Source organism: Salmo salar, chromosome 17, assembly GCF_965601325.2.
Source record: "Salmo salar chromosome 17, fSalSal1, whole genome shotgun sequence".
NCBI classification, from domain to species: Eukaryota; Metazoa; Chordata; class Actinopteri; order Salmoniformes; family Salmonidae; genus Salmo; species Salmo salar.
The window spans coordinates 74,197,639-74,221,930 of NC_138307.1; the positions used below are offsets into that span (position 1 = coordinate 74,197,639).

Consider the following 24,292-nt stretch of genomic DNA (forward strand, 5'->3'; position numbering starts at 1 on the left):
GATGTTGTCCTGTAGTTGGCTCATTGATGGTTCACTTCTCAGCTTCTTTGGAAGTTGCTCCTTGGTTGGGGTATTCAGGTAGGAATCGCATTCACCCCCCTTTTTTACACTGCAAGCATATGAGTGAGTTTCAACAATGCCTCTTTTCTCCTTGGAAGTTTCAACATCCATTATCTCAGCAACAGTTGGGTCATTGCCAGCAGCATACCACTCTGCATCCCACTACTGGCTTGCTTCTGAAGCTAAGCAGGGTTGGTCCTGGTCAGTCCCTGGATGGGAGACCAGATGCTGCTGGAAGTGGTGTTGGAGGGACAGTAGGAGGCACTCTTTCCTCTGGTCTAAAAATCTAAATATCCCAAAGCCGCTGTGTAGGGTGCTGTCTTTTGGATGGGACGTTAAACGGGTGTCCTGACTCTCTGAGGTCATTAAAGATCCCATGTCACTTATCGTAAGAGTAGGGGTGTTAACCCAGGTGTCCTGGCTAAATTCCCAATCTGACCCTCAAAACCATCATGGTCACCTAATAATCCCCAGTTTCCAATTGGCTCATTCATCCCCCTCCTCTCCCCTGTAACTATTCCCCAGGTCGTTGCTGCAAATGAGAACGTGTTCTCAGTCAATTTACCTGGAAAAAGAAATAAAATATCCTGATTCCATGCTACTAGCTATGAAGACGTTAGCAGGCTAACTTAACTACACACGCTGAAACTTTTCGATTGCTAGCTTGTTCGTTGGAAATCGTCAAAAATATATTTCAATGGTTTGATTAATTACAAAATTATTCAAAATAGCTACATTGCATGGTTAGATATTGTAACGACCCTAGGTTTATAAGAGCGGAAATCGACTCTGCCGCACGAGCATGCTTTTGCGGCATAGTCGTTAGCGCGCTGGACTCGTTTTACTACTGCATGCCGCCCTGTTGATAACGTGTCGTCAATGGCATCACTTGATGGTTCGTTTGACAGGCAGCCCAGATTACAATGCATGTTAGTAGCCTCATTGAGAATGTTTTCATTTCGACAACAATAGAAACATTTGAAAATAAGTGTTTTAAAAAAAAAAAAAGTCTATTCGGTTAGCCAGGTAACATAGCATGAATGATAAATTGACAAAAAAAAAATTATGCCAGATGGGCTTTCATAGCTAGCCCACAATCACTGCAAACTCAGCTATCATTTGTGGACATTTTGCTAGTAAGTGATGTTAGCATAACAGCTTTCTACAGTGCAGGATTTTAATATGGATTATTAATTTCAGTATGGATATTGGCAGCATCATTTGGTAAGTCTCACAACTAGCTGAAATGTATTTAATAGGATTGGAGGACACTGTAAACAACCCTACATGTAACGTTATGTAGCTAACTTTTAGAACAGCCACCGAACATTAACTAGCTAACTTTTTCTACCCAACTGTTTCTAGCCTAGCTAGCTAACTATTAGCCTTTCCTAGGTTTGGCACATCTGAAATCCCTCACTGCAAACCAAATTGAATACCGTTTTATGCATAGTGTACATGATCTGCCTGCGAAAGTGACTTTAATGCTACCACTCAGTTAGCATACTGACCTTGTTTGCTGTTAGCTAGGTTGCTTACTTCGGCTAACACAGAGAGTACGATCCGATGCCCATCACAAAACGACTATAATGTTTAACCTAACACAGCTAGACCTTGCTCGCTGAATGAACACAAAAGCATGTGGGTTTTTGAATGGACTATACAGGCTTATTCGATGCTAGTTAACTGCTTTGTTATTTGGACATCATGCATTTTGCTTACTATTTTATTGTTGTTCCATCTCAAAGTGGTAGTTTTAGCTTATTCACTTCAGTCTTCATCAAAGTAGGCATGCGGACGCTTTCCATTACCATGACGTTGTTTCAGTCCCACTGTAGCACAGTTGGTTGAGCATGGTGCTTGCAACGCCAGGGTTGCGTGTTCGTTTCCCACGGGGGGCCAGTATGTAAAAATGTAATAAAAATGTATGCACTCTACTGTAAATCGCTCTGGATAAGAGCGTCGGCGAAATGACTAAAATGTAAAAATGTATGACTGCAGCCACGTATCTCCAAGCTGGTGTTAGGTGCTCAAAAAACATATGTAGTCTAAAAGCATTTTTCATAACATCAAGTTCAACAAGGTTACCTAACATCGACATGTAAACAATGTTGTAGGTTGATTTGAGCATTTCAGTTCCACTTTAATGTTTCGTACACTCAGTGTATGCCAATCACATTCATCAAAATGATATAATTTGTTTAAAAAAAGGATTATGCATGACAACATATTAGGCAATAATTAAGAGTAGGCAAAGTGATTGTGTCAGGCCAAAATTATATAAAACGTTTTGACATTGCAACATTTGATGTACATTCACTATGGTTGTCTGAAGTGCGCTATTGGTTATTCCCCATCATTTGCAGGCAGGTTATCGGTATTATTGGGCTATATTAGCTGATTGGCTCTTTCAAACTACGTCTAGCCTAAGTTGGAGCGAGAGCAGACACTTTCACTTGACTTGAGCAACATTTTGCATACACATTTTGGGAGACAAAGAAATTGGTTATCAATATGTATTTCCAGACAATGTAGTGAACTATGGCCTAATTATATATATTACAGGTATAGTTCGAGATTTCGTCAATCAGTCAGATGAACTTGTGGATACCATTTTTAGTCTCTGCATCCAGTAATTTAAAAAAGGTAGAAATCTATAGTAACTTTGAGAATGTATACGTATACATATACATATACTGTGTGTGGGTGTGTGTGTGTGTGTATATATATATATATATATATATATATATATATATATATATATATTATATATGTTATTTATTTATTTATTTTACATTATAGGCAAAGACCATTTTTTTCAGATTCTTGTGTTCATATTTTCCATGAGTTTCTAGTGGATAGACCATATGGTTCAAGAGAAAATAGCCTAATTAATGAAAAAACTACGTAATTAGAAAGCATAACTTTTTTCTACAACTGACACCACTTTGGCCCCAAAACATTATTAAAAATATTTTTAACAGCAAATGTATTCATTAAAATAATGGAATATATTCATAATAATGTTTACAGCTTTGTGATTCTATTTTTCATATTCAAAATATCCTATTGTATAACTGTCTTTTACATGTTAAGAAAATGCCCAAAATATGACTATTTTCAAAGTTACTGGGAATATTCCCTTCCTTAGCAACCCTGGGTTTAATCATTTAAAATGTAACACTTACTTTCTGACATGTTCCTCTTCTTGCTTTGGCAAATGCCACAGATATGAAAACCTGAAAGGAGAAAATAAATGTACCTTATTCACACTGGGTGTTCAACAATGTTATACATCTCACACCAACATTCAAATCATGACTTTTTGAATGGTCTGTCCATCAATTCGTTGACAGGTCAGGAACATTTTTAGTACTTTTTTCTATAGACGTCAATGGAGCACTTCCGCTTTTCAAATGATCACGGCCGTAGCTTTCAGGTCCATAGGGAGGTCCTTACCATGTGGTCAGTGTAAATCTGAAAGGGAAAGTCGTTTTACGTCTTCCTTATATATACTTTATAGACGTAAGACCAGCTGTGTGGGCGGTTCTTAGAGAGCTCGGTGGATATAAAATCGTAAAATATTTTCTCTAAATTCATTTGAGTTTTTCTTCAAATTTATTTTCAAATTTATCAAGACTAAATGGGTGCTGAAAAATCTACCGCAACTCCTCCTCCTCCTCCTCGAGCTGTGCCTGCAGGTGAGAATTGATTGATTTCGCCAACTTTACATTTGAGTTTTTCAATCCTGGAAATATGTTTACTGGTTTTGAGTGATTGGATCAATAACAATGTATTATATTTTGCAGGCCGTGACATTAGAATTGTGATGATTGGAAAAACTGGAGCGGGTAAAAGTGCCACTGGAAACACCATTCTGGGAAAAAAACTTTTTACATCTCTTCCAATAGGTAGCTCAGTGACTGAGAGTTGTGTTAAAGAAAGAGTTCATGATAATAGATGGATATATGTGGTGGACACACCAGGAGTGTTAGACACTGGGAAGACTCCAGAGTATATCGAAAGAGAGATAGTGAGGTGTCTTCAAGAGTCAGCCCCTGGTCCTCATGCTTTCTTGCTGGTTGTGGAGGCAACGACATGGAGAGAGGAGGATCAGAATACTGTGGACGATCTGGAGAGGCTCTTTGGACCAGAGGTCTTCAAGTTCATGATTGTGCTCTTTACTCACGGTGATAAACTTGGGGGTCAAACAATTGAAACCTTTGTACGTGATGGTAATCTGCAAGTTCGAGCAATTCTAGAACGCTGTTCTGGCCGATTCCTTGTTTTTGACAATGCAAAAAGCAGGTTTGATAGAAATCAAGTTGTTGATCTGGTCACTATGATTGATAAAATGGTGGCAGTAGCTGGAGGAGGGTACTTTCATAGAAAACATAGAGTAGAATGGGCTTGTACACTCTGTTAAACTCATGGGTACACTTAGCCGGGGGAGGGGAAGGCTCAACAAATCACACAAGTTGACTCAACAAATCACAGCACATATTGAAGGGTGCACTTCTTGCTTTTACTTCCTGCTATGGGTACACTCGCAATGGCTGCCAGTCCAACCATTATGCCATAGTTGACTTGAATTTAGTCATTTTACTACTATGGGTATTTCAGACATTTACAAAAATAAGATTTGAAGACATCCAGGCATTGGATTCAAGCAAAACAAGATACAAAAATTATCTGCTGACATACATGTTCACTAATAGAGCTCTTAGGTTGCAGTAATATTCAAAGTATGTTAGGAATAAACATATAGAATTGGAGCATAACTACAAAATGTATAAGAAAAACATTGTTTTGCATAATACATGTTGATCTATTGTAAGAAATCCTGTCAACACATTTTTTGAAATTGATAGTGAGGATTGTAAATTCTGATGAAAAACAATAAAGCTTGACAATCACTATTATGGTTTGTTGATTAATATTTAGGCGACACATTATCCTAATAGTATAAGATAGGATTACTTGTTTTCCGATGCTGAATTGCATTGACAAATTGGTATTCAGTGCATTCGGAAAGTATTCAGACCCCTCGATTTTTTTTTTTCTTCTTCCCCCCACATTTTGTTACGTTACAGCCTTATTCTAAAATTGATTAAATTGCTGTTGTTTTTTCTCCTCAATCTACACACAATACCCCATAATGTGAAAGGAAAAACAGGTTTAGAAATGTTTGCAAATTCATAAAATATAATTAGACCCTTTAATCAGTACTTTATTGAAGTACCTTTGGCAGCGATTACAGCCTCGAGTCTTCTTGGGTATGACGCTACAAGCTTAGTGCACCTGTATTTGCTGAGTTTCTCCCATTCTTCTCTGCAGGTCCTCTCAAGCTCTGTCAGGTTGGATGTGGAGCATTGTCGCACAGCTATTTTCAGGTCTCTCCAGAGATGTTCACGTCCGGGCTCTGGCTGGGCCACTCAAGGACATTCAGAGACTTGTCCCGAAGCCACTCCTGCGTTGTCTTGGCTGTGTGCTTAGGGTCGTTGTCCTGTTGGAAGGTTAACCTTCTCCCCAGTCTAAGGTCCTGAGCACTCTGGAGCAGATTTTCATCAAGGTTCTATCTGTACTTTGCTCAATAATCCTTCCCTCGATCCTGACTCGTCTCCCAGTCCCTGCCGCTAAAAAACATCTGCATAGCATGATGCTGCCACCACAATGCTTCACCATAGGGATGGTACCAGGTTTCCACCAGATGTGACACTTGGCATTCAGGCCAAAGAGTTCAATCTTGGTTTCATCAGACCAGAGAATTTATTTCTCATGGTCTGAGAGTAATTTAGGTGCCTTTTGGCAAACTCCAAGCGGGCTGTCATGGGCCTTTTACTAAGGAGTGGCTTCCGTCTGGCCACTCTACCATAAAGGTCTGATTTGTGGAGTGCTGCAGAGATGGTTATCCTTCTGGAAGGTTCTCCCATCTCCACAGAGGATGGTTGTCCTTCTGGAAGGTTCTCCCATCTCCACAGAGGAACTCTGGAACTCTGTCAGAGTGACCTTCAGGTTCTTGGTCACCTCCCTGATCAAGGTCCTTCTCCCCCAATTGCGCAGTTTGATCGGGCGGCCAGCTCTAGGAAGATTTTTGGTGGTTCCAAACTTCTATTTAACCTGTTAGGGCTAGGGGGCAGTATTGACATTGCCGGATAAAAAACTTACCCTATTTAATCTGGTTACTACTCCTGCCCAGTAACTAGAATATGCATATAATTATTGGCTTTGGATAGAAAACACCCTAAAGTTTCTAAAACTGTTTGAATGGTGTCTGTGAGTATAACAGAACTCATATGGCAGGCGCAAACCTGAGAAGATTCCAAACAGGAAGCGCCCTCTCTGACAAGTTGTTGTTCATCTTGGCTCTTTTTATTGAAGACGGAGGATCTTTGCCGTAACGTGACACTTCCTACGGCTCCCATAGGCTCTCAGAACCCGGGAAAAAGCTGAATGATATCGAGGCAGCCTCTGGCTGAAACACATTATCGCGTTTGGATAGTGGCTGGTCAGAGTACTCTGAGACTCACGCTCGTGCACGAGGGCACGAGATGTATTTATTTTCTCTCTCTTTGTACGTATACAGGCTTTCCCGGTCGGAATATTATCGCTTTTTTACGAGAAAAATTGCATAAAAATTGATTTTAAACAGCGGTTGATATGCTTCGAAGTACGGTAATGGAATATTTAGAATTTTGTCACGAAATGCGCCATGCTCGTCACCCTTATTTACCCTTTTGTATAGTGTCTTCAACGCACGAACAAAACGCCACTATTTGGATATAACAATGGATTATTTGGGACCAAACCAACATTTGTTATTGAAGTAGAAGTCCTGGGAGTGCATTCTGACGAAGAACAGCAAAGGTAATAACATTTTTCTTATAGTAAATCTGACTTTGGTGAGTGCTAAACTTGCTGGGTGTCTAAATAGCTAGCCCTGTGATGCCGGGCTATCTACTGAGAATATTGCAAAATGTGCTTTCACCGAAAAGCTATTTTAAAATCGGACATATCGAGTGCATAGAGGAGTTCTGTATCTATAATTCTTAAAATAATGTATGTTTTTTGTGAACGTTTATCGTGAGTAATTTAGTAAATTCACCGGCAGTGTTCGGTGGGAATGCTAGTCACATGCTAATGTAAAAAGCTGTTTTTTGATATAAATATGAACTTGATTGAACAAAACATGCATGTATTGTATAACATAATGTCCTAGGGTTGTCATCTGATGAAGATCATCAAAGGTTAGTGCTGCATTTAGCTGTGGTTTGGGTTTATGTGACATTATATGCTAGCTTGAAAAATGGGTGTCTGATTATTTCTGGCTTGGTACTCTGCTGACATAATCTAATGTTTTGCTTTCGTTGTAAAGCCTTTTTGAAATCAGACAGTGTGGTTAGATTAACGAGAGTCTTGTCTTTAAAATGGTGTAAAATAGTCATATGTTTGAAAAATTGAAGTTTTTGCATTTTTGAGGTATTTGAATATCGCGCCACGGGATTACACTGGCTGTTGAGTAGGTGGGACGCTTGCGTATAGAAGTTAAGAATGATGGAGGCCACTGTGTTCTTGGAGACCTTTAATGCTGCAGAAATGTGTTGGTACCCTTCAACAGATCTGTGCCTCGACACAATCCTGGCTTGGTTTTTGCTCTGATATGTACTGTCACATGTGGGACCTTTATATAGACAGGTGTGCCTTTCCAAATCATGTGCAATGAATTGAATTGGACTCCAATGAAGTTGTAGAAACATCTCAAGGATGATCAATGGAAACAGGGTGCGCCTGAGCTCAATTCCGAATCTCATAGCAAAGGGTCTGACTAGTTATGTGAATAAAGCATTTCAGTTTTTATTTTTAATACATTTGCAAAAATTTCTACAACCCTGTTTTCGCTTTGTCATTATTGGGTATTGTGTGTAGATTCATTTTATTTAATCAATTTTAGAACAAGGCTGTAACATAACAAAATGGGGAAAAAGGGAAGAGGTCTGAATACTTTCCGAATGCACTGTATATCTTTTTAAAAATATGGATATTCCTTAAATATTTTCCCCTAACCCCACCACCCCTCCCCTAATTGGAGTAAACTAATGGACAGCAACACTTAGGCTTCTACTTCTTGTTGTTTTCAGTCCCACCCTTCAGCTCCACTCAACCCTTCCCCTCTAACACCATCCATGTTTTGAATATGGCCAATATGCTAAGGGAGGTTCTTGGGCATGACGCAATAGGGCTTTTTTCCCCATTCGTTTTTGCTACCCCAACTTTGTGCCTCATAAACATGCCGTATATGTAAGGTCACTCTGCTGAGTAGTGCACTTCAATCACAGATTCAACCAGAAATGAGCTTTTCTAATGGTTCATAAAGGGAACTAATTGGTTAATGGGTAAATACAGTTAAGAAGCAGACACTATATTCCTTTGGGCATGGTCAATTTATTAATAAAGCAGAGCCATGGGAAGTAGGGGTGCTGGAGGTGGTGCAGCTTCCCCTGAGAAATTGAAATAATTTAACCAAAATAAGGCTATAAAAAATGATTTCCCCAAAAATGATATTACTCCTGTCTGAATGGATATAAATAGAATTGTTCTACATTCTACACCAGAGAGCATAATTTATCTACAGAGGATCAATAGCTTCTAAAGAAAATAGCTGTGTATTAAGTTATATCACAAGCACTTAGAGATAAGTATTTGTCTGTAATAAAGACCTTTTGTGGGGGAAAACAATCATTCTGATTGGCTGGGCCTGGCACCCCAGTGGGTGGGCCTATGCTCTCCAAGGACCACCCATGGCTGCACCCCTTCCCAGTCATGTGAAATCTACAGACTAGGGCATAATGAATTTATTTAAATTGACTGATTTCCTTATATGAACTGTAACTCAAAGAAATCTTTAAAAAAAAATTGTTGTGTTTATATATTTGTTCAATATAGTTATAAAGCCCTTTTTACATCAGCAGATGTCACAAAGTGCTTATACAGAAATCAAGCCTAAAACCCCAAAAGAGCAAGCAATGCAGATAGAGAGTCACGGTGGCTAGGAAAAACTCCCTAGAAAGCCCGGAACCTAGGAAGAAACCTAGAGAGGAACCAGGCTCTGAGGGGTGGCCAGTCCTCTTCTGGCTGTGCCAGTGGAGATAAGAGTACATGGCCATTAAGGCTAGAGCATTCTTCAATATGTTAAAACGTTCAAATCAAATTTATTTGTCACATACACATGGTTAGCAGGTGTTAATGCAAGTGTAGCGAAATGCTTGTGCTTCTAGTTCCGACCATGCAGTAATATCTAACAAGTAATCTACCAATTCCACAACAACTACCTTGTACACACAAGTGTAAAGGAATGAATACGAGTATGTAGATAAAAATATATAAATGAGTGATGGCCGAACGGCGTAGATAAGATGTAATAGATGGTATGGAGTACAGTATATACATATGAGATGAGTATTGTAGGGTATGAAAACATATAAAGCGGCATTGTTTAAGGTGGCTAGTGATACATTACATCAGGATGGCATAGAGTACAGTATATACATATGAGATGAGTAATGTAGGTTATGAAAACATATAAAGTGGCATTGTTTAAAGTGGCCAGTGATACATCTAATACATCAAGATGGCAAGATGCAGTAGATGGTATAGCGTACAGTATATACATATGAGATGAATAATGTAGGTTATGTAAACATTATCTAATATAAATAATCTAAAGTGGCAAGTGGTAAATTGATTACATCAATTTTCCCATTATTAAAGTGTCTTGAGTTGAGTCAGTATGTTGGCAGCAGCCACTCAATGTTAGTGATGGCTGTTTAACCTGTTATGGCTAGGGGGCAGTATTTTCACGGCTGGATAAAAAACGTACCCGATTTAATCTGGTTACTACTCCTGCCCAGTAACTAGAATATTCATATAATTATTGGCTTTGGATAGAAAACACTCCAACATTTCTAAAACTGTTTGAATGGTGTCTGTGAGTATAACAGAACTCAAATGGCAGGTCAAAACCTGAGAGATTCCTTTACAGGAAGTGGCCTGTCTGACCATTTCTTGAACTTCTTTGCCATCTCTATCTTTTACAAAGGATCTCTGCTCTAACGTGACACTTCCTACGTCTTCCATGGGCGCTCAGAGCCCGGGAAAAACCTGAATGTCGTCATCCCAGCCCCAGGCTGAAACACATTATCGCCTTTCTCAAGTGGCCGATCAAGGGACTGTGGGCTTAGGCGCGTGCCCTGGCCGCCCCCGTCTTTGTGATTTTTCCTCTGTTTGCCGAAAAGGAGATTCCCGGTCGGAATATTATCGCTTTTTTACGAGATAAATTGCATAAAAATTGATTTTAAACAGCGGTTGACATGCTTCGAAGTACGGTAATGGAATATTTAGACATTTTTTGTCACGAATTGCGCCATGCGCACGACCCTGATTTACCATTTCGGATAGTGTCTGGGACGCACGAACAAAACGCCGCTATTCGGATATAACGATGGATTATTTTGGACCAAACCAACATTTGTTATTGAAGTAGCAGTCCTGGGAGTGCATTCTGACGAAGACAACAAAAGGTAATCAAACTTTTATAATAGTAAATCTGATTTTGGTGAAGGCTAAACTTGCCGGGTGTCTAAATAGCTAGCCCGTGATGGCTGGGCTATGTACTTAGAATATTGCAAAATGTGCTTTCACCAAAAAGCTATTTTAAAATCGGACATATCGAGTGCATAGAGGAGTTCTGTATCTATAATTCTTAAAATAATTGTTATGCTTTTTGTGAACGTTTATCGTGAGTAATTTAGTAAATTGTTAGTAAATTCCCCGGAAGTTTGCGGGGGGTATGCTAGTTCTGAACGTCACATGCTAATGTAAAAAGCTGTTTTTTGATATAAATATGAACTTGATTGAACAAAACATGCATGTATTGTATAACATAATGTCCTAGGTGTGTCATCTGATGAAGATCATCAAAGGTTAGTGCTGCATTTAGCTGACTTCTGGGTTTTTGTGACATTATATGCTAGCTTGAAAAATGGGTGTCTGATTATTTCTGGCTTGGTACTCTGCTGACATAATCTAATGTTTTGCTTTCGCTGTAAAGCCTTTTTGAAATCGCACAGTGTGGTTAGATAAAGAAGAGTCTTGTCTTTAAAATGCTGTGAAATAGTCATATGTTTGAAAAATTGAAGTTTTTGTATTTTTGAGGAATTTGTAATTCGCGCCACGCCTATCATTGGATATTGGAGCAGGTGTTCCGCTAGCGGAACGTCTAGATGTAAGAGGTTAACAGTCTGATGGCCTTGAGATAGAAGCTGTTTTTCAGTCTCTCGGTTCCAGCTTTGATGCATCTGTACTGACCTCGCCTTCTGGATGTTAGCGGGTTGAACAGGCAGTGGCTCGGGTGGTTGCTGTCCTTGATGATCTTTTTGGCCTTCCTGTGACATCGGGTGGTGTAGGTGTCCTGGAGGGCAGGTAGTTTGCACCTGGTGATGCGTTGTGAAGACCTCACTACCCTCTGGAGAGCCTTCCGGTTATGGGCGGAGCAGCTGCCGTACCAGGCGGTGATACAGCCTGACAGGATGCTCTCGATTGTGCATCTGTAAAAGTTTGTGAGTGTTTTTGGTGACAAGCCGAATTTCTTCAGCCTCCTGAGGTTGAAGAGGCGCTGCTGCGCCTTCTTCACCACGCTGTCTGTGTGGGTGGACCATTTCAGTTTGTCCGTGATGTGTACGCCAAGGAACTTAACTCTCCACCCTCTCCACTACTGTCTCGTCAATGTAGATAGGGGACTGCTCCCTCTGCTGTTTCCTGAAGTCCACGATCATCTCTTTGTTTTGTTGACATTGAGTGCGAGGTTATTTTCCTGACACCACACTCCGAGGGCCCTCACCTCCTCCCTGTAGGCCGTCTCGTCGTTGTTGGTAATCAAGCCTACCACTGTAGTGTCGTCTGCAAACTTGATGATTGAGTTGGATGCGTGCATGGCCACACAGTCGTGGGTGAACAGGGAGTACAGGAGAGGGCTGAGAACGCACCCTTGTGGGGACCCAGTGTTGAGGATCAGCGGGGTGGAGATGTTGTTACCTACCCTCACCACCGGGGGGCGGCCCGTCAGGAAGTCCAGGACCCAGTTGCACAGGGCGGGGTCGAGACCCAGGGTCTCAAACTTAATGACAAGTTTGGAGGGTACTATGGTGTTAAATGCTGAGCTGTAATCGATGAACAGCATTCTTACATAGGTATTCCTCTTGTCCAGATGGGTTAGGGCAGTGTGCAGTGTGATGGCGATTGCGTCGTCTGTGGACCTATTGGGTCGGTAAGCGAATTGGAGTGGGTCTAGGGTGTCAGGTAGGGTGGAGGTGATATGGTCCTTGACTAGTCTCTCAAAGCACTTCATGATGACGAAAGTGAGTGCTACAGGGCGGTAGTCATTTAGCTCAGTTACCTTACTTTCTTGGGAACAGGAACAATGGTGGCCCTCTTGAAGCATGTGGGGACAACAGACTGGGATAAGGATTGATTGAATATGTCTGTAAACACACCAGCCAGCTGGTCTGCGCATGCTCTGAGGACGTGGCCGGGGATGCCGTCTGGGCCTGCAGTCTTGCGGGGGTTAACACGTTTAAATGTTTTACTCACGTTGGCTGCAGTGAAGGAGAGCCCGCAAGTTTTGGTAGTGGGACGTGTTAGTGGCACTGTATTGTCCTCAAAGCGAGCAAAAAAGTTGTTTAGTCTGTCTGGGAGCAAGGCATCGTGATCCGCGACGGGGCTGATTTTTCTTTTGTAGTCCGTGATTGACTGTAGACCCTGCCACATACCTCTCGTGTCTGAGCCGTTGAGTTGCGACTCCGCTTTTTCTCTGTACTGATGCTTAGCTTGTTTGATTGCCTTGCGGAGGGAATAGCTACACTGTTTGTATTCGGTCATGTTTCCGGTCACTTTGCCCTGATTAAAAGCAGTGGTTCGCTCATTCAGTTTTGCGCGAATGCTGCCATCAATCCACAGTTTCTGGTTGGGGAATGTTTTAATAGACGCTGTTGGTACGACATCACTGATGCACTTGTTAAAACCTGTTGGGGATAGGGGGCAGTATTGAGAATTTTGAAAAAAATATGTGCCCATTTTTAACTGCCTCCTACACCAACTCAGAAGCTAGGATATGCATATTATTGTTCAGGTTTGGATAGAAAACACTCTGAATTTTCTAAAACTGTTTGAATGGTGTCTGTAAGTATAACAGAACTCATATGGCAGTCAAAACCCTGAGACAAATTCTGACAGGAAGTGGATACCTGATGTGTTGAATTACCTTTAAGCCTATGCCATTGAAACACACAGGGGCTTATTAATCGTTGAGCACTTCCTATGGCTTCCACTAGATGTCACCAGTCTTTACAAAGTGGTTTGAGTCTTCTACTGTGAGAACTGAACGAACAAGAGCCTTGGAATGGTGGTGGCCGATAAGACTCTGGCGCGCGAGTTCATGTTGGGTACTCTCGTTCCAATACGTTTTAAAAGAGAATGCAATCGTCCGCCTTGAATATTATTCATGTTCTGGTTGAAAAAGGCCCTAATGATTTATGCTATACAACGTTTGACATGTTTGAACGAACGTAAATATTTTTTCTCCCCTCTTTCATGAAGACAAGTCCGGCGGGCTTAGATCATGTGCTAACAACACGGAGCTTTTTGGACATATATTATGAGCTTTTTCGAACAAAACTACATTTGTTATGGACCTGGGATTCCTGGAAGTGACATCTGATGAAGAGAATCAAAGGATGGATTATTGGATTATTTACATAGTATTTTAGATCTCTCCAACATGGTGGTTAGTCTGTATCGCAAAGCGTATTTTTCTGGGCGCAGTGCTCAGATTATTGCAAAGTGTGATTTCCCAGTAAGGTTATTTTTAAATCTGGCAATCCGGTTGCGTTCAAGAGATGTAAATCTACAATTCTTTGAATGACAATATTTTACCAATGTTTTCGAATAGTAATTATTTAATTTGTTGTGCTGATTTGACTGGCGGTATTGGAGGGAAAAGATTTCCTCAACATCAACGCCATAGTAAAACGCTGTTTTTGGATATAAATATGAACTTGATAGAACAAAAAATGCATGTATTGTCTAACATAATGTCCTAGGAGTGTCATCTGATGGAGATTGTCAAAGGTTAGTGCATAATTTTAGCTGGTTTTCTGCTTTTGGTGACCCGTGTCTTTGCATTGACAAAACATTACACACAGCTATTTTCAATGTACTGTCCTAACATAATCTAACTTTATGCTTTCGCCGTAAAGCCTTTTTGAAATCGGACAACGTGGTTAGATTAAGGAGATGTTTATCTTTCAAAGGGTGTAAGATAGTTGTATGTTTGAGAAATTTGAATTATGACATTTAATTGTTTTCAAATTTGGCGCTCTTGATATTTCACCTGTTGTTGATAGGGTGTACCAGGGGTGGGACGCTTGCGGAATCCGATTGGTCGGACCAGCGTTGAACAGACCTGAGGGCGGGAGCTTCCTGTTTTAGCTTCTGTCTATAGGCTGGGAGCAACAAAATGGAGTCGTGGTCAGCTTTTCCAAAGGGAGGGCGGGGGAGGGCCTTATATGCGTTGCGGAAGTTAGAATAACAGTGGTCTAGGGTTTTGCCCGCCCTGGTAGCACAACCGATATGCTGATAGAATTTGGGGAGCCTTGTTTTCAGATTAGCCTTGTTAAAATCCCCGGCTACAATAAATGCAGCCTCAGGATATGTGGTTTCCAGTTTACATGGAGTCCAATGAAGTTCTTTCAGGGCCGTTGATGTGTCTGCTTGGGGGGGGATATACACGACAGTGATTATAATTGAAGAGAATTCACAACCGGTGAAATTGCAGAGCGCCAAATTCAAATTCAATTACTATAAATATTTAACTTTCATGAAATCACAAGTATTATACATCAAAATAAAGCTTAACTTGTTAATCCAGCCGCCATTTCAGATTTCAAAAAGGCTTTACGGCGAAAGCAAACCATGCGATTTTCTGAGGACAGCGCTCAGGACACAAAACATTACATACAGTTACCAGCCAAGTAGATTAGTCACGAAAGTCAGAAATGGCAATAAAATTAATCACTTACCTTTGATCTTCGTATGGTTGCACTCACAAGACTCCCAGTTACACAATAAATGTTAGTTTTGTTCGATAAAGTCCCTCTTTATATCCAAAAACCTGGCGCGTTTTGTTCAGTAATCCAATGGCTCAAATGCGGTCACAACAGGCAGACGAAAATTCCAAATAGTATCCGTAAAGTTCGTAGAAACATGTCAAACAATGTTTATAATCAATCCTCAGGTTGTTTTTAGCCTAAATAATCGATAATATTTCAACCAGACAATAGCGTCGTCAATATAAAATAAAAACAAGAAAGGCGAGCTCTCGGTCGTGCGCAGAAAACAGCTCTGGGGACATCCCACTATCCACTCACTCAAAGTTGTCATTCTCCCTAATTTTTCAGAATAAAAGCCTGAAACAACAACTAGTGGAAGCCATAGGGAACGGAATCTGGGTCCGATCCCTTTAAATGGTGGATAGGCTTTCTTTGGAAAAACAGCCATTTCAAAATAATGGCACTTCCTGGATGGATTTTCCTCAGGTTTTCACCTGCCATTTCAGTTCTGTTATACTCAGACATTATTTTAACAGTTTTAGAAGCTTTGGAGTGTTTTCTATCCAAATCTACTAATTATATGTATATCCTAGCTTCTGGGCCTGAGTAGCAGGCAGTTTACTTTGGGCACGCTTTTCATCCGGAGGTGAAAATAGTGCCCCCTACCCTAGTGAGGTTAAAGTAAGGGAAATCAACACTTCATAATTTCAAACCCTTCATTCTAGGTTGTACTATCATAATAAAGATTATACTTCTATTAATGGGACTGAATTTTGCCTGCAGAGCTTTCCAGTGGGTGTCTGTGAGGAAAACCGGTCGTGCATTTTATGTAGAGTGAGGGAAATTCCTGTCTGACCAAAAGACAACGAGACCCACCCAGACCCTTACTGTGAGCTGCCCAGGAGGAGACACATCATCCGCAAACAATTGAGGGACGACAACTGAATTTCATTGAGTCAATTTTAAATGAATCTGTATAAAAATAAAAGATAAAAATACAATTAAGGCACGTAACGCATAAAAAAGGTACCTATAGTCTTATATAGAGAAGGCTATTCTTATGAGAAGACTAGAGTGAGGGTGTGACGGCACCATGGAAAGCCCCGCTGACAGCTGTCTGTAGGCATTTATAAGTAGTGTTTACATGGTCTGCAGCCACTAACAATAACACGTGTTATTATATATGTGTAGGAGATACATATGGTGCATAGGAAGTAACGACAAGAGAATCGTTGAAGATGCACATGGGGAAATAAGGAAGATTACCGAGTCTCCCTTTTCCATCACAATGTCATTTGTTAAATCCAATTCAATCAGTGTAGATTAAGAGGAGGAGACAGGTTAAAGAAGGATTTTTCAGCTTTTTCGACAATTGAGAAAAAGCAGAGTTCAATATTATAGAATGTGTGTGTCAGTATCCTTACAAATATGAAAATCAGCATAATGTATGACACAGATATACGGGTAAGAATAAAGTAATATTCTCTAACACTTTAAATGTTAGGGGTGGACCTCATCGAACCCTTCATGAAATCCAGGAATGGCAACAGCTGGTGTCTGGCGGCGACCGATCACTTTACCAAGTGGGTGGAGGCAATACCCATTAAGGTAAGTAATATCTATTTATTATGGCCATTGAAGTGCTAACTATTAAAATTAGATCCAACAAGAACATTAAGGGGTTAGAAATCCTGTGGATAAAAACAAGTGTCAATGTATGCCGATGACTCTAGTTTTTTTTCTTAAGTCCGCAATCTGGATTCTTGCACAGTCTCATTGAAGATCTATCACAGTTTACTTCCTAATGGCACTTCATACTCCTGATGACTCGTTTTTTAAAATCATATGAGCAAAAATATTATTTTATTTGGAATGCTAAGCCAGACAAAATTAAACATGCCTATTTATATAATGAATATGAGTTTGGGGGGCTAAAATTATTAAATATTACAGCTTTAAACCTCTCTCTAAAAGCTTCACTCATACATAAGTTATACTTTAAACCCAAAATGGTTCTCCAGTAGATTATTAAGAAAGGCTCATCCTTTGTTCAAAAATTGCCTTTATACAGATTACAACTTCTCATTTCCGACTAACTGAAAATTTAATTTTGTTTATAGTATCGCCCTTTCTTAAACAAGCCATACAAAGATGGTTACAATTTCAGTTTCATCCTCCAGAAAAGATAGAACAAATGTTATGCTTAAACTGAAATATACTGATTAATAAAAAAACATTCTTTATGGAAAAAATGTTTAAACATTTTATTATATTTGTTAATGATATTATAAATAGAAACGGAGGAGTTATGTCACATATGCAGTTATTGAAAATATATGGGAATATCGGCTCAATACAAATTTACAACCAACTGATTGCAGCACTACCACACAAATTGAGGAGGCAAGTGGAAAAGGGAGAAGGTAGGGAACTTGTTTACCTGCCATATATTAAAGATACAAATTGGCTGAAAGGAACTGGCATAAATAGAATATACCAGCTTAATTAGAGGACAAAAATGTTTACAGCTGCGCCATACAGGTTGCAAAATAAATGGGAATAGATTTGCTTTGTACCAATTCCATGGCATATGGTGTATGAACTGGTACAAAAAAACTACACTTGATTCAACACTTAGTTTTTCAATTAAAATTATTAAATACAATTCTTTCCACCAACAGAATGCTAGATATATGGGACATACAACAATCTCAGCTCTATAGATTTTGCTGCGAAGAGAGAATCAATAGTTCTGGTATTGCCCTATGTAGCTTGTTTCTGGTCAGAGGTTCAGGAATGGTAAAAAAAATATATATATTAAAAAAAAATATTCACAACATGCACTTAAAATTAACCTTACAAATAGCAAGTGTTGGGCGATTTGGAAAGCCATAGTCAATAAATAATATAATAATACTTGTAGGAAAGATTTATCTTTAGCTCACAATCTGTGGCTACTATAGGATTAGAAAGGTTAAAAAAGTATGTAAAACATCACAGCACAATTGAAAAATATATGGCACATGGAAACCAAACAAGGGTGGTCTGTGGTGATAGGTGGGATGGGCTGAGGGTTGGGATCAAAGAGCTTATGTGGTGAAGTATTATTGTTATGTGACTGCTTTATATAAAAGTACCATGTATGTCAAATGTGTATGCAAAATGTATGTATATGTAGCAAAAAAATCTGTAAAAAAAACTTTGTCCCCCGCTGGTTTTCCTTTTATAATCAGTGATTGTCTGTAGACCCTGCCACATACATCTGGTGTCTGAGCCTTTGAACTGGGACTCAACTTTGTCCCTATACCGACGTTTAGCCTGCTAGATTGCTTTGCAGAGAGAATAACTACAATGTTTGTATTCTTACATAATCCCAGTCTTTTTGCCCTGGTTAAATGCGGTTGTTTCGCGCGAATGCTCCCATCTATCCACGGGTTTTGGGTGGGGTTGCACCGCATTCTCCGTATATATCCCAATTACCATGTATCTAGAATTAAACCCCTGTCTCACAGCCCTTTGTCTCCTGTTTCCAGGATTTCTGACCATTATAGATTTCTGACTCCGGTGGCTCTCCTCCTGCCCTGACCCTGCCTGCCATTCTGTACCTTACTGACCTCTTCCTGCCCTTGACCTGTCGTTTGCCTGCCCCCTGTTTTGTAATAAACATCTGTGATTCGAACTGTCTGGGTCTTATCGTGAGTCCTGATAATATATGGATTTCACATGACTAGGAATACAGATATGCATCTGTAGGTCACAGTTACCTTAAAAAGTAAGGGCGTGGATTAGAAAACCAGCCCGTGTCTGGCGTGACCACCATTTGCCTCACCAGTGGGATACACACTGTCGTACATGTCGATGAAGTGCATCCCAAACAATGCTCAATGGGTGACATGTCTGGTGAGTATGCAGTCCATGGAAGAACTGGGACATTTTTGGCTTCCAGGAATTGTGTACAGATCCTTGAGACATGGGGCTGTGCATTATCATGTTGTAACATGAGGTGATGGCGGCGGATAAATGGCACGACAATGGGCCTCAGGATCTCACAGTATCTCTGTGACTTCAAATTGGCATTGATAAAATGCAATTGTGTTTGTTGTCTGTAGCTTATGCCTGCTCATACCATAACCCCACCGCCACCATGGGGCACTCTGTTCACAACGTTAACATCAGCAAACTGCTCGCCCACACAACGCCATACACGTGGTCTGCGTTGTGAGGCCGATTGGACGTACTGACGAATTCTCTAAAATGACGTTGGAGGCGGCTTATGGTAGAGAAATGAACATTAAATTCTCTGGCAATAGCTCTGGTGGACATTCCTGCAGTCAGCATGCCAATTGCATGCGCCTCCAAAACTTGAGACATCTGTGGCATTGTGTTGTGTGACAACTGCACATTTTAGAGTGGCCTTTTGTTGTCCCCAGGTGCACCTTTTGTAATGATCATGCAGTTTAATCAGCTTCTTGATATGCCACACCTGTCCAGTGGATTGATTATCTTGGCAAAGGAGAAATGCTCACTAACAGGGTTGTACATTTTTTTGCACATTTGAGAGAATTAATACTTTTGTGAGTATGGAACATTTCTGGGATCTTTTATTTCAGCTCATGAAACATGGGACCAACACTTTACATGTTATATTTTTGTTCAGAGGTAGCTCAGTATTTGGATTATTTATTTTATACAGTATTTATTGCCCATCTTTATCAAGTATAAGGGAAACTAAAACTAGCTTCAGTTTATTTTGTGTGCAAATGCAAATAGTTATTGTCTGATATTTTTTATATTCATCTTAACAGATGGTGACCTCAGTTAGGAGCGAAAGAGCAGTGAGGTTTCCCAGGTCTTTACCTTCCTTTCAGATGTCGAAGCACTTCATCCCCTTCTTGATTCTGCTCCGGTGGCTCTCCTTCTGTTTCTTCTGCTCCTTGTCGATGTTCAGTCTCACCTTGATTGATAACAGGAATAAATACAATTATATTTCAGATTACAAATACATTTCTTACATATCTCTTGGAAGGCCAGAAAATAAATTACCAGCTGACAATCATTTTTACCTGGAGGTGGTCCTTGAAGGCATTCTGACCTGGTTCGACAACTTCCACCACATCAGGTGGGTTTCAGTGATCTGAAAGTACGTTATACAAAAATAGCAATAGACAAACAACAACACTAAGTCAATCACAAATTTGAAAGACTACAGTATATTGAAGAATTGTATTTAGAATTGCATTGTTTTCCTCGGTCAACAGCTGCAGCTCACATCCGTACTCGGTGGAGGCCTGGACGCTGCTGTTGTGTGCAAAGAGAATTACCTTCAGGTTGTTCTCCCACCGTTCCTGGTACCCGTCAGTGGACTTGCCCATGGCAGTTGAGGGTCTGGTTGGTCCGTTCCTCCAAACCCGGAGGAAGGGGTAGGAAAGCGATATCTGTTGACAATGTAAGATATTGAAATATGTATTTTTATGTACCATGAAAAAAATATATAAAAATTAAACAAACCATTGGTGACAGAATATAACCTACAACATCCGTACCTTGTTCGCTCACAAACTCGGTCACTCAAGATTACCTCAGGAGAACCGTGGGTCTTGAAGATGTCGTTCATCGCCTTGGAGGTGGCCTCGCCAGTCTCGTCCTTGATAGGTATCATACAAAACAAACTTTTTTTTTTTTTTTTTTCAATTTTTTTGGTTCAAAGCAACCTTTACTTTTTGAAATGTTTTATTATTAACCCTTCCACCACTACCTAGAAGGCCAGCGTCCCGGAGTTGCCTCTTCACCGTTGACGTTGAGAATGGTGGTTTGCAGGTACTATTTAATGAAGCTGCCAATTGAGGACTTGTGAGGCGTCTGTTTGTCAAACTAGACACTAATGTACTTGTCCTCTTGCTCAGTTGTGCACCCACTCCTCTTTCTATTCTGGTTAGAACCAGATTGCGCTGTTCTGTGAAGGGAGTAGTACACAGTGTTGTACGAGATCTTCAGTTTCTTGGAAATTTCTCCCATGGAATAGCCTTAATTTCTCAGAACAAGAATAGACTGGCGAGTTTCAGAAGAAAGTTTTGTTTATGGACATTTTAAGCCTGTAATCGAACCCACAAATGCTGATGCTCCAGATACTCAACTAGCCTAAAGAAGGCCAGTTTTATTGCTTCTTTAATCAGAACAGTTTTCAGCTGTGCTAACAATTGCAAAAGGGTTTTCTAATGATCAATTAACCATTTAAAATGATAAACTTGGATTAGCTAACACAACGTGCCATTGGAACACAGGAGTGATGGTTGCTGATAATGGGCCTCTGTACGCCTATGTAGATATTTCATAAAAAATCTGCCGTTTCCAGCTACAATAGTCATTTACAACATTAACAATGTCTACACTGTATTTCTGATCAATTTGATGTTATTTTAATGGACAAAACAAAATAGCTTTTCTTTCATAAACAAGGACATTTCTAAATGACCCCAAACTTTTGAACGGTAGTGTAGATGTATATATTCTTAATCCATTCCTTACTTAGATTTATGTGTATTTTGGGTATATGTTGTGAAACTTGGATATTACTTGTTAGATATTTCTGCACTGTCGGAGCTAGAAGCACAAGCATTTCGCTACACCCGCAATAACATCTGCTAAACACGCGTATATGACCAATACAATTTGATTTGAACAGGAGGTGAACAGCAGAGGGGCTAAGTACCTTAGAAATGGGGAAAGGGACGATAAAACAGGGGGAAAGTTTTCAGGACTCCACCCGGAGGGGCAGATCCCGAGTGGACCGCCATACCCTCTGCCTGAGACGATAGCGGGGAGCAGGGGTCCTCCTGTCGCCGATACCTGGAGGTGGTCTTGAGGAGGGCGGACTGAGCTCTTCCAGGTATGACAACAGCGGCAGAGGAACACCTGGACCAAGGGTATGCTGACCTCTTGCTCAGGGAAGAGTGGAGACTGACAACCCATGGAACACTCAAATGGTGAGACACCAGTGGCAGAGCAGGGAAGGGTGTGGCAGGCATATTCCACCCACATGAGTTGCTGGCTCCAGGTGGTGGGTTTGGCGAGATGAGGCAACGAAGAGTCGTCTCCAGGTCCTGATTGGCGCTGAAAACCGGAGGACAGGCTGGTCGATGCCCCAATGAGGGTGCAGAATCTTATTCTGAGCACACACGGTGGAGGCGGCGATGAACGCGGATCCGTCAGGGACCAAGGTGGGCCACTGAAAATGTCATCGTACAAAGGGAGCCAGGATGGCAGGCCAGTCGGTAGGAATGAGCCCATTCCGGAACCGGGGAATGGGCAGATTCCAGACCTGGTCCTCTATACCCCAGATGAGTGCAGCCGTGAGACAAGAGGTAGGGAGGATGGTCTCGGGGTCCGATGGTGTAGCAGCGTGGCTATAGAGGTGTGAAAGCGCGTCCGGGTTCACATTCTTGGACCCCAGTCGGTAGGAGATGGTGAAGTTGAATCAAGTGAATAGCAGGGCTCATCGAGCTTGCCTGGAGTTGAGGTGCTTGGCGGTGCGGAGATATTCCAGGTTCTTCTTGTGATCTGTCCATACTGTGAATGGGTGTTCCGCCCCATCTAACCAGTGCCTCCACTCTTCCAACGCCATCTTCACCGCGAGTAGTTCTCGGTTACCCATGCCGTAATTCCTTTCCGTGATATTGAGATGGGAGAGAAAAGCGCAGGGATGCAGCTTTTGGTCTTGGGCCAAACGCTGGGACAGGACAGACCCCACTCCGACGTCCGAGGCATCGACCTCCACCTGTGACTCTGTGAGGTTTGACCCAGGTGCAGAGAAGAGACCAGACAATAAATCAGTGTTTAAGGATAAACATAAATACTTTACTGAGAAACGGTAGCTGCAGGATCACAGTACACTAGAAAAACAACAAACACAAAGTCTCAAACTCACTCAGGAAAGGAACGCACACAGTAAACAATTCACGCTTCTGCCAAGGACAACAGAAACATGGAAATCATAATGAGTAAACAGGACACACCTGAGTGTCGTTAATGTCTCTAGGACGGTCTCTGCCGCCCTCTGGTGACAGATGGAACCATGACACCCCTTTCCACAGTGGGATCCCATTCGTTTTGTAGGTCAAACCATTCAGACGCTACCAAATAGAAGCTGGCACATTGAAGGTACTAACTTCAGATGTGGTGCTGGGCACTTGTGGGGGCCGTAGAGCAAAATGGAGAACACTATCGTTTTCATGAGAGACTCACCTTTCCATAGATTATAGTTTGTAGGTCAAACCGTTCGGATGCTAAAGACCTTTTTGTTAAGACATATTTTCAGGAAGTCTCATGTTTGGAAAAACACCGCTCTAGCTCTGCCACCTTTCACCGCAAATGCGAAAATGCGGTAGATTGCGCATATCTCTGGTTTCAACTAATTTTGATGGGGATTTTTTTGTTATGTAACTTAGATTGGCACACCGGTGCGTCAATCGACTCTAGGGGGTAAAAAAATGAACTGTACTCATTAACAAAACTGAAAACATAAAAAAACTTTTAATATGATAAACACTTTGACATAAAGAAGTGTGCTAAGTATCAATACTAACTGTCAGTTTTTTGGCTTGTAACACCAATATGCATTTTAAAACTGACAACAACAACAAATGTAAGTAGAAAATCCTGTTGGAGTTAAATATCAAATAAAATTTAAAAAACTCAATCATTATTTTATATATTTACTTTGGTTGTAGTTTGAAATAATCAGAAAAGTTAGTCTTACTCCAGTCTCCTTTTCACCTTCTTTAACATCTTATTTACTGAGTGATAAAAACGTAGGAAGTTTGCACATTACTTTTGTGCACATGGTTGCTCTATCAATAAGCTCCGGAATCAATCTAACGGGAGTGAGGGGTACGGTATACAGGGAATTTAATGGGTAAACATACTAGTTGAGTTGACAGAAAAGGAGGAGAGATCTTGCATCCTACCTGGGTTGGAGTAAGAGAATTCCCTGGCTTGTCACCTCCTCTCCTTTTTGTGGATAGAGGGCAGGTCGGGGAGAAATGGCCCCTTTCCCCAGGCTCTGCTTCGGGTAA

The 24,292-nt window shown here is 40.8% G+C and overlaps 2 protein-coding genes and 1 long non-coding RNA gene across 6 annotated transcripts in view; 2 read left to right on the forward strand and 1 right to left on the reverse strand.

The window, feature by feature from the left end:
• Positions 1–3,665, reverse strand: part of LOC123728268 (GTPase IMAP family member 5) — a 33,056-nt gene extending 29,391 nt beyond the window's left edge. For all 3 annotated transcript variants that reach the window (XR_014381222.1, XM_045700141.2, XM_045700144.2), the window contains exons 1-2: positions 3,437–3,665; positions 3,249–3,299 (exon numbers count right to left, since the gene is read on the reverse strand). Coding sequence is in view for 2 of the 3 variants with exons in the window: in XM_045700141.2 (XP_045556097.1) it covers positions 3,249–3,258 (10 nt within the window). In the remaining variant the exon portion in view is untranslated. The remainder of the gene's footprint in view (positions 1–3,248; positions 3,300–3,436) is intronic.
• LOC123728272 (uncharacterized) lies at positions 929–23,556 on the forward strand. 2 transcript variants are annotated; one of them, XR_006760180.2, is made up of 4 exons: positions 929–1,284; positions 16,726–16,829; positions 20,248–20,340; positions 20,480–23,556. It is a non-coding gene; the product is annotated as an uncharacterized LOC123728272 (long non-coding RNA). The 2 variants fall into 2 exon arrangements; XR_014381224.1 differs by having other exon boundaries at positions 16,726–20,340.
• On the forward strand, positions 3,482–4,979 carry LOC123728269 (GTPase IMAP family member 9). Its single transcript, XM_045700145.2, has 2 exons — positions 3,482–3,761; positions 3,870–4,979. Exons 1-2 carry the CDS (start codon positions 3,704–3,706, stop codon positions 4,484–4,486), a joined length of 675 nt encoding a protein of 224 aa, XP_045556101.1. The 5' UTR covers positions 3,482–3,703; the 3' UTR covers positions 4,487–4,979.
• Positions 23,557–24,292: the final 736 nt, after the last annotated feature.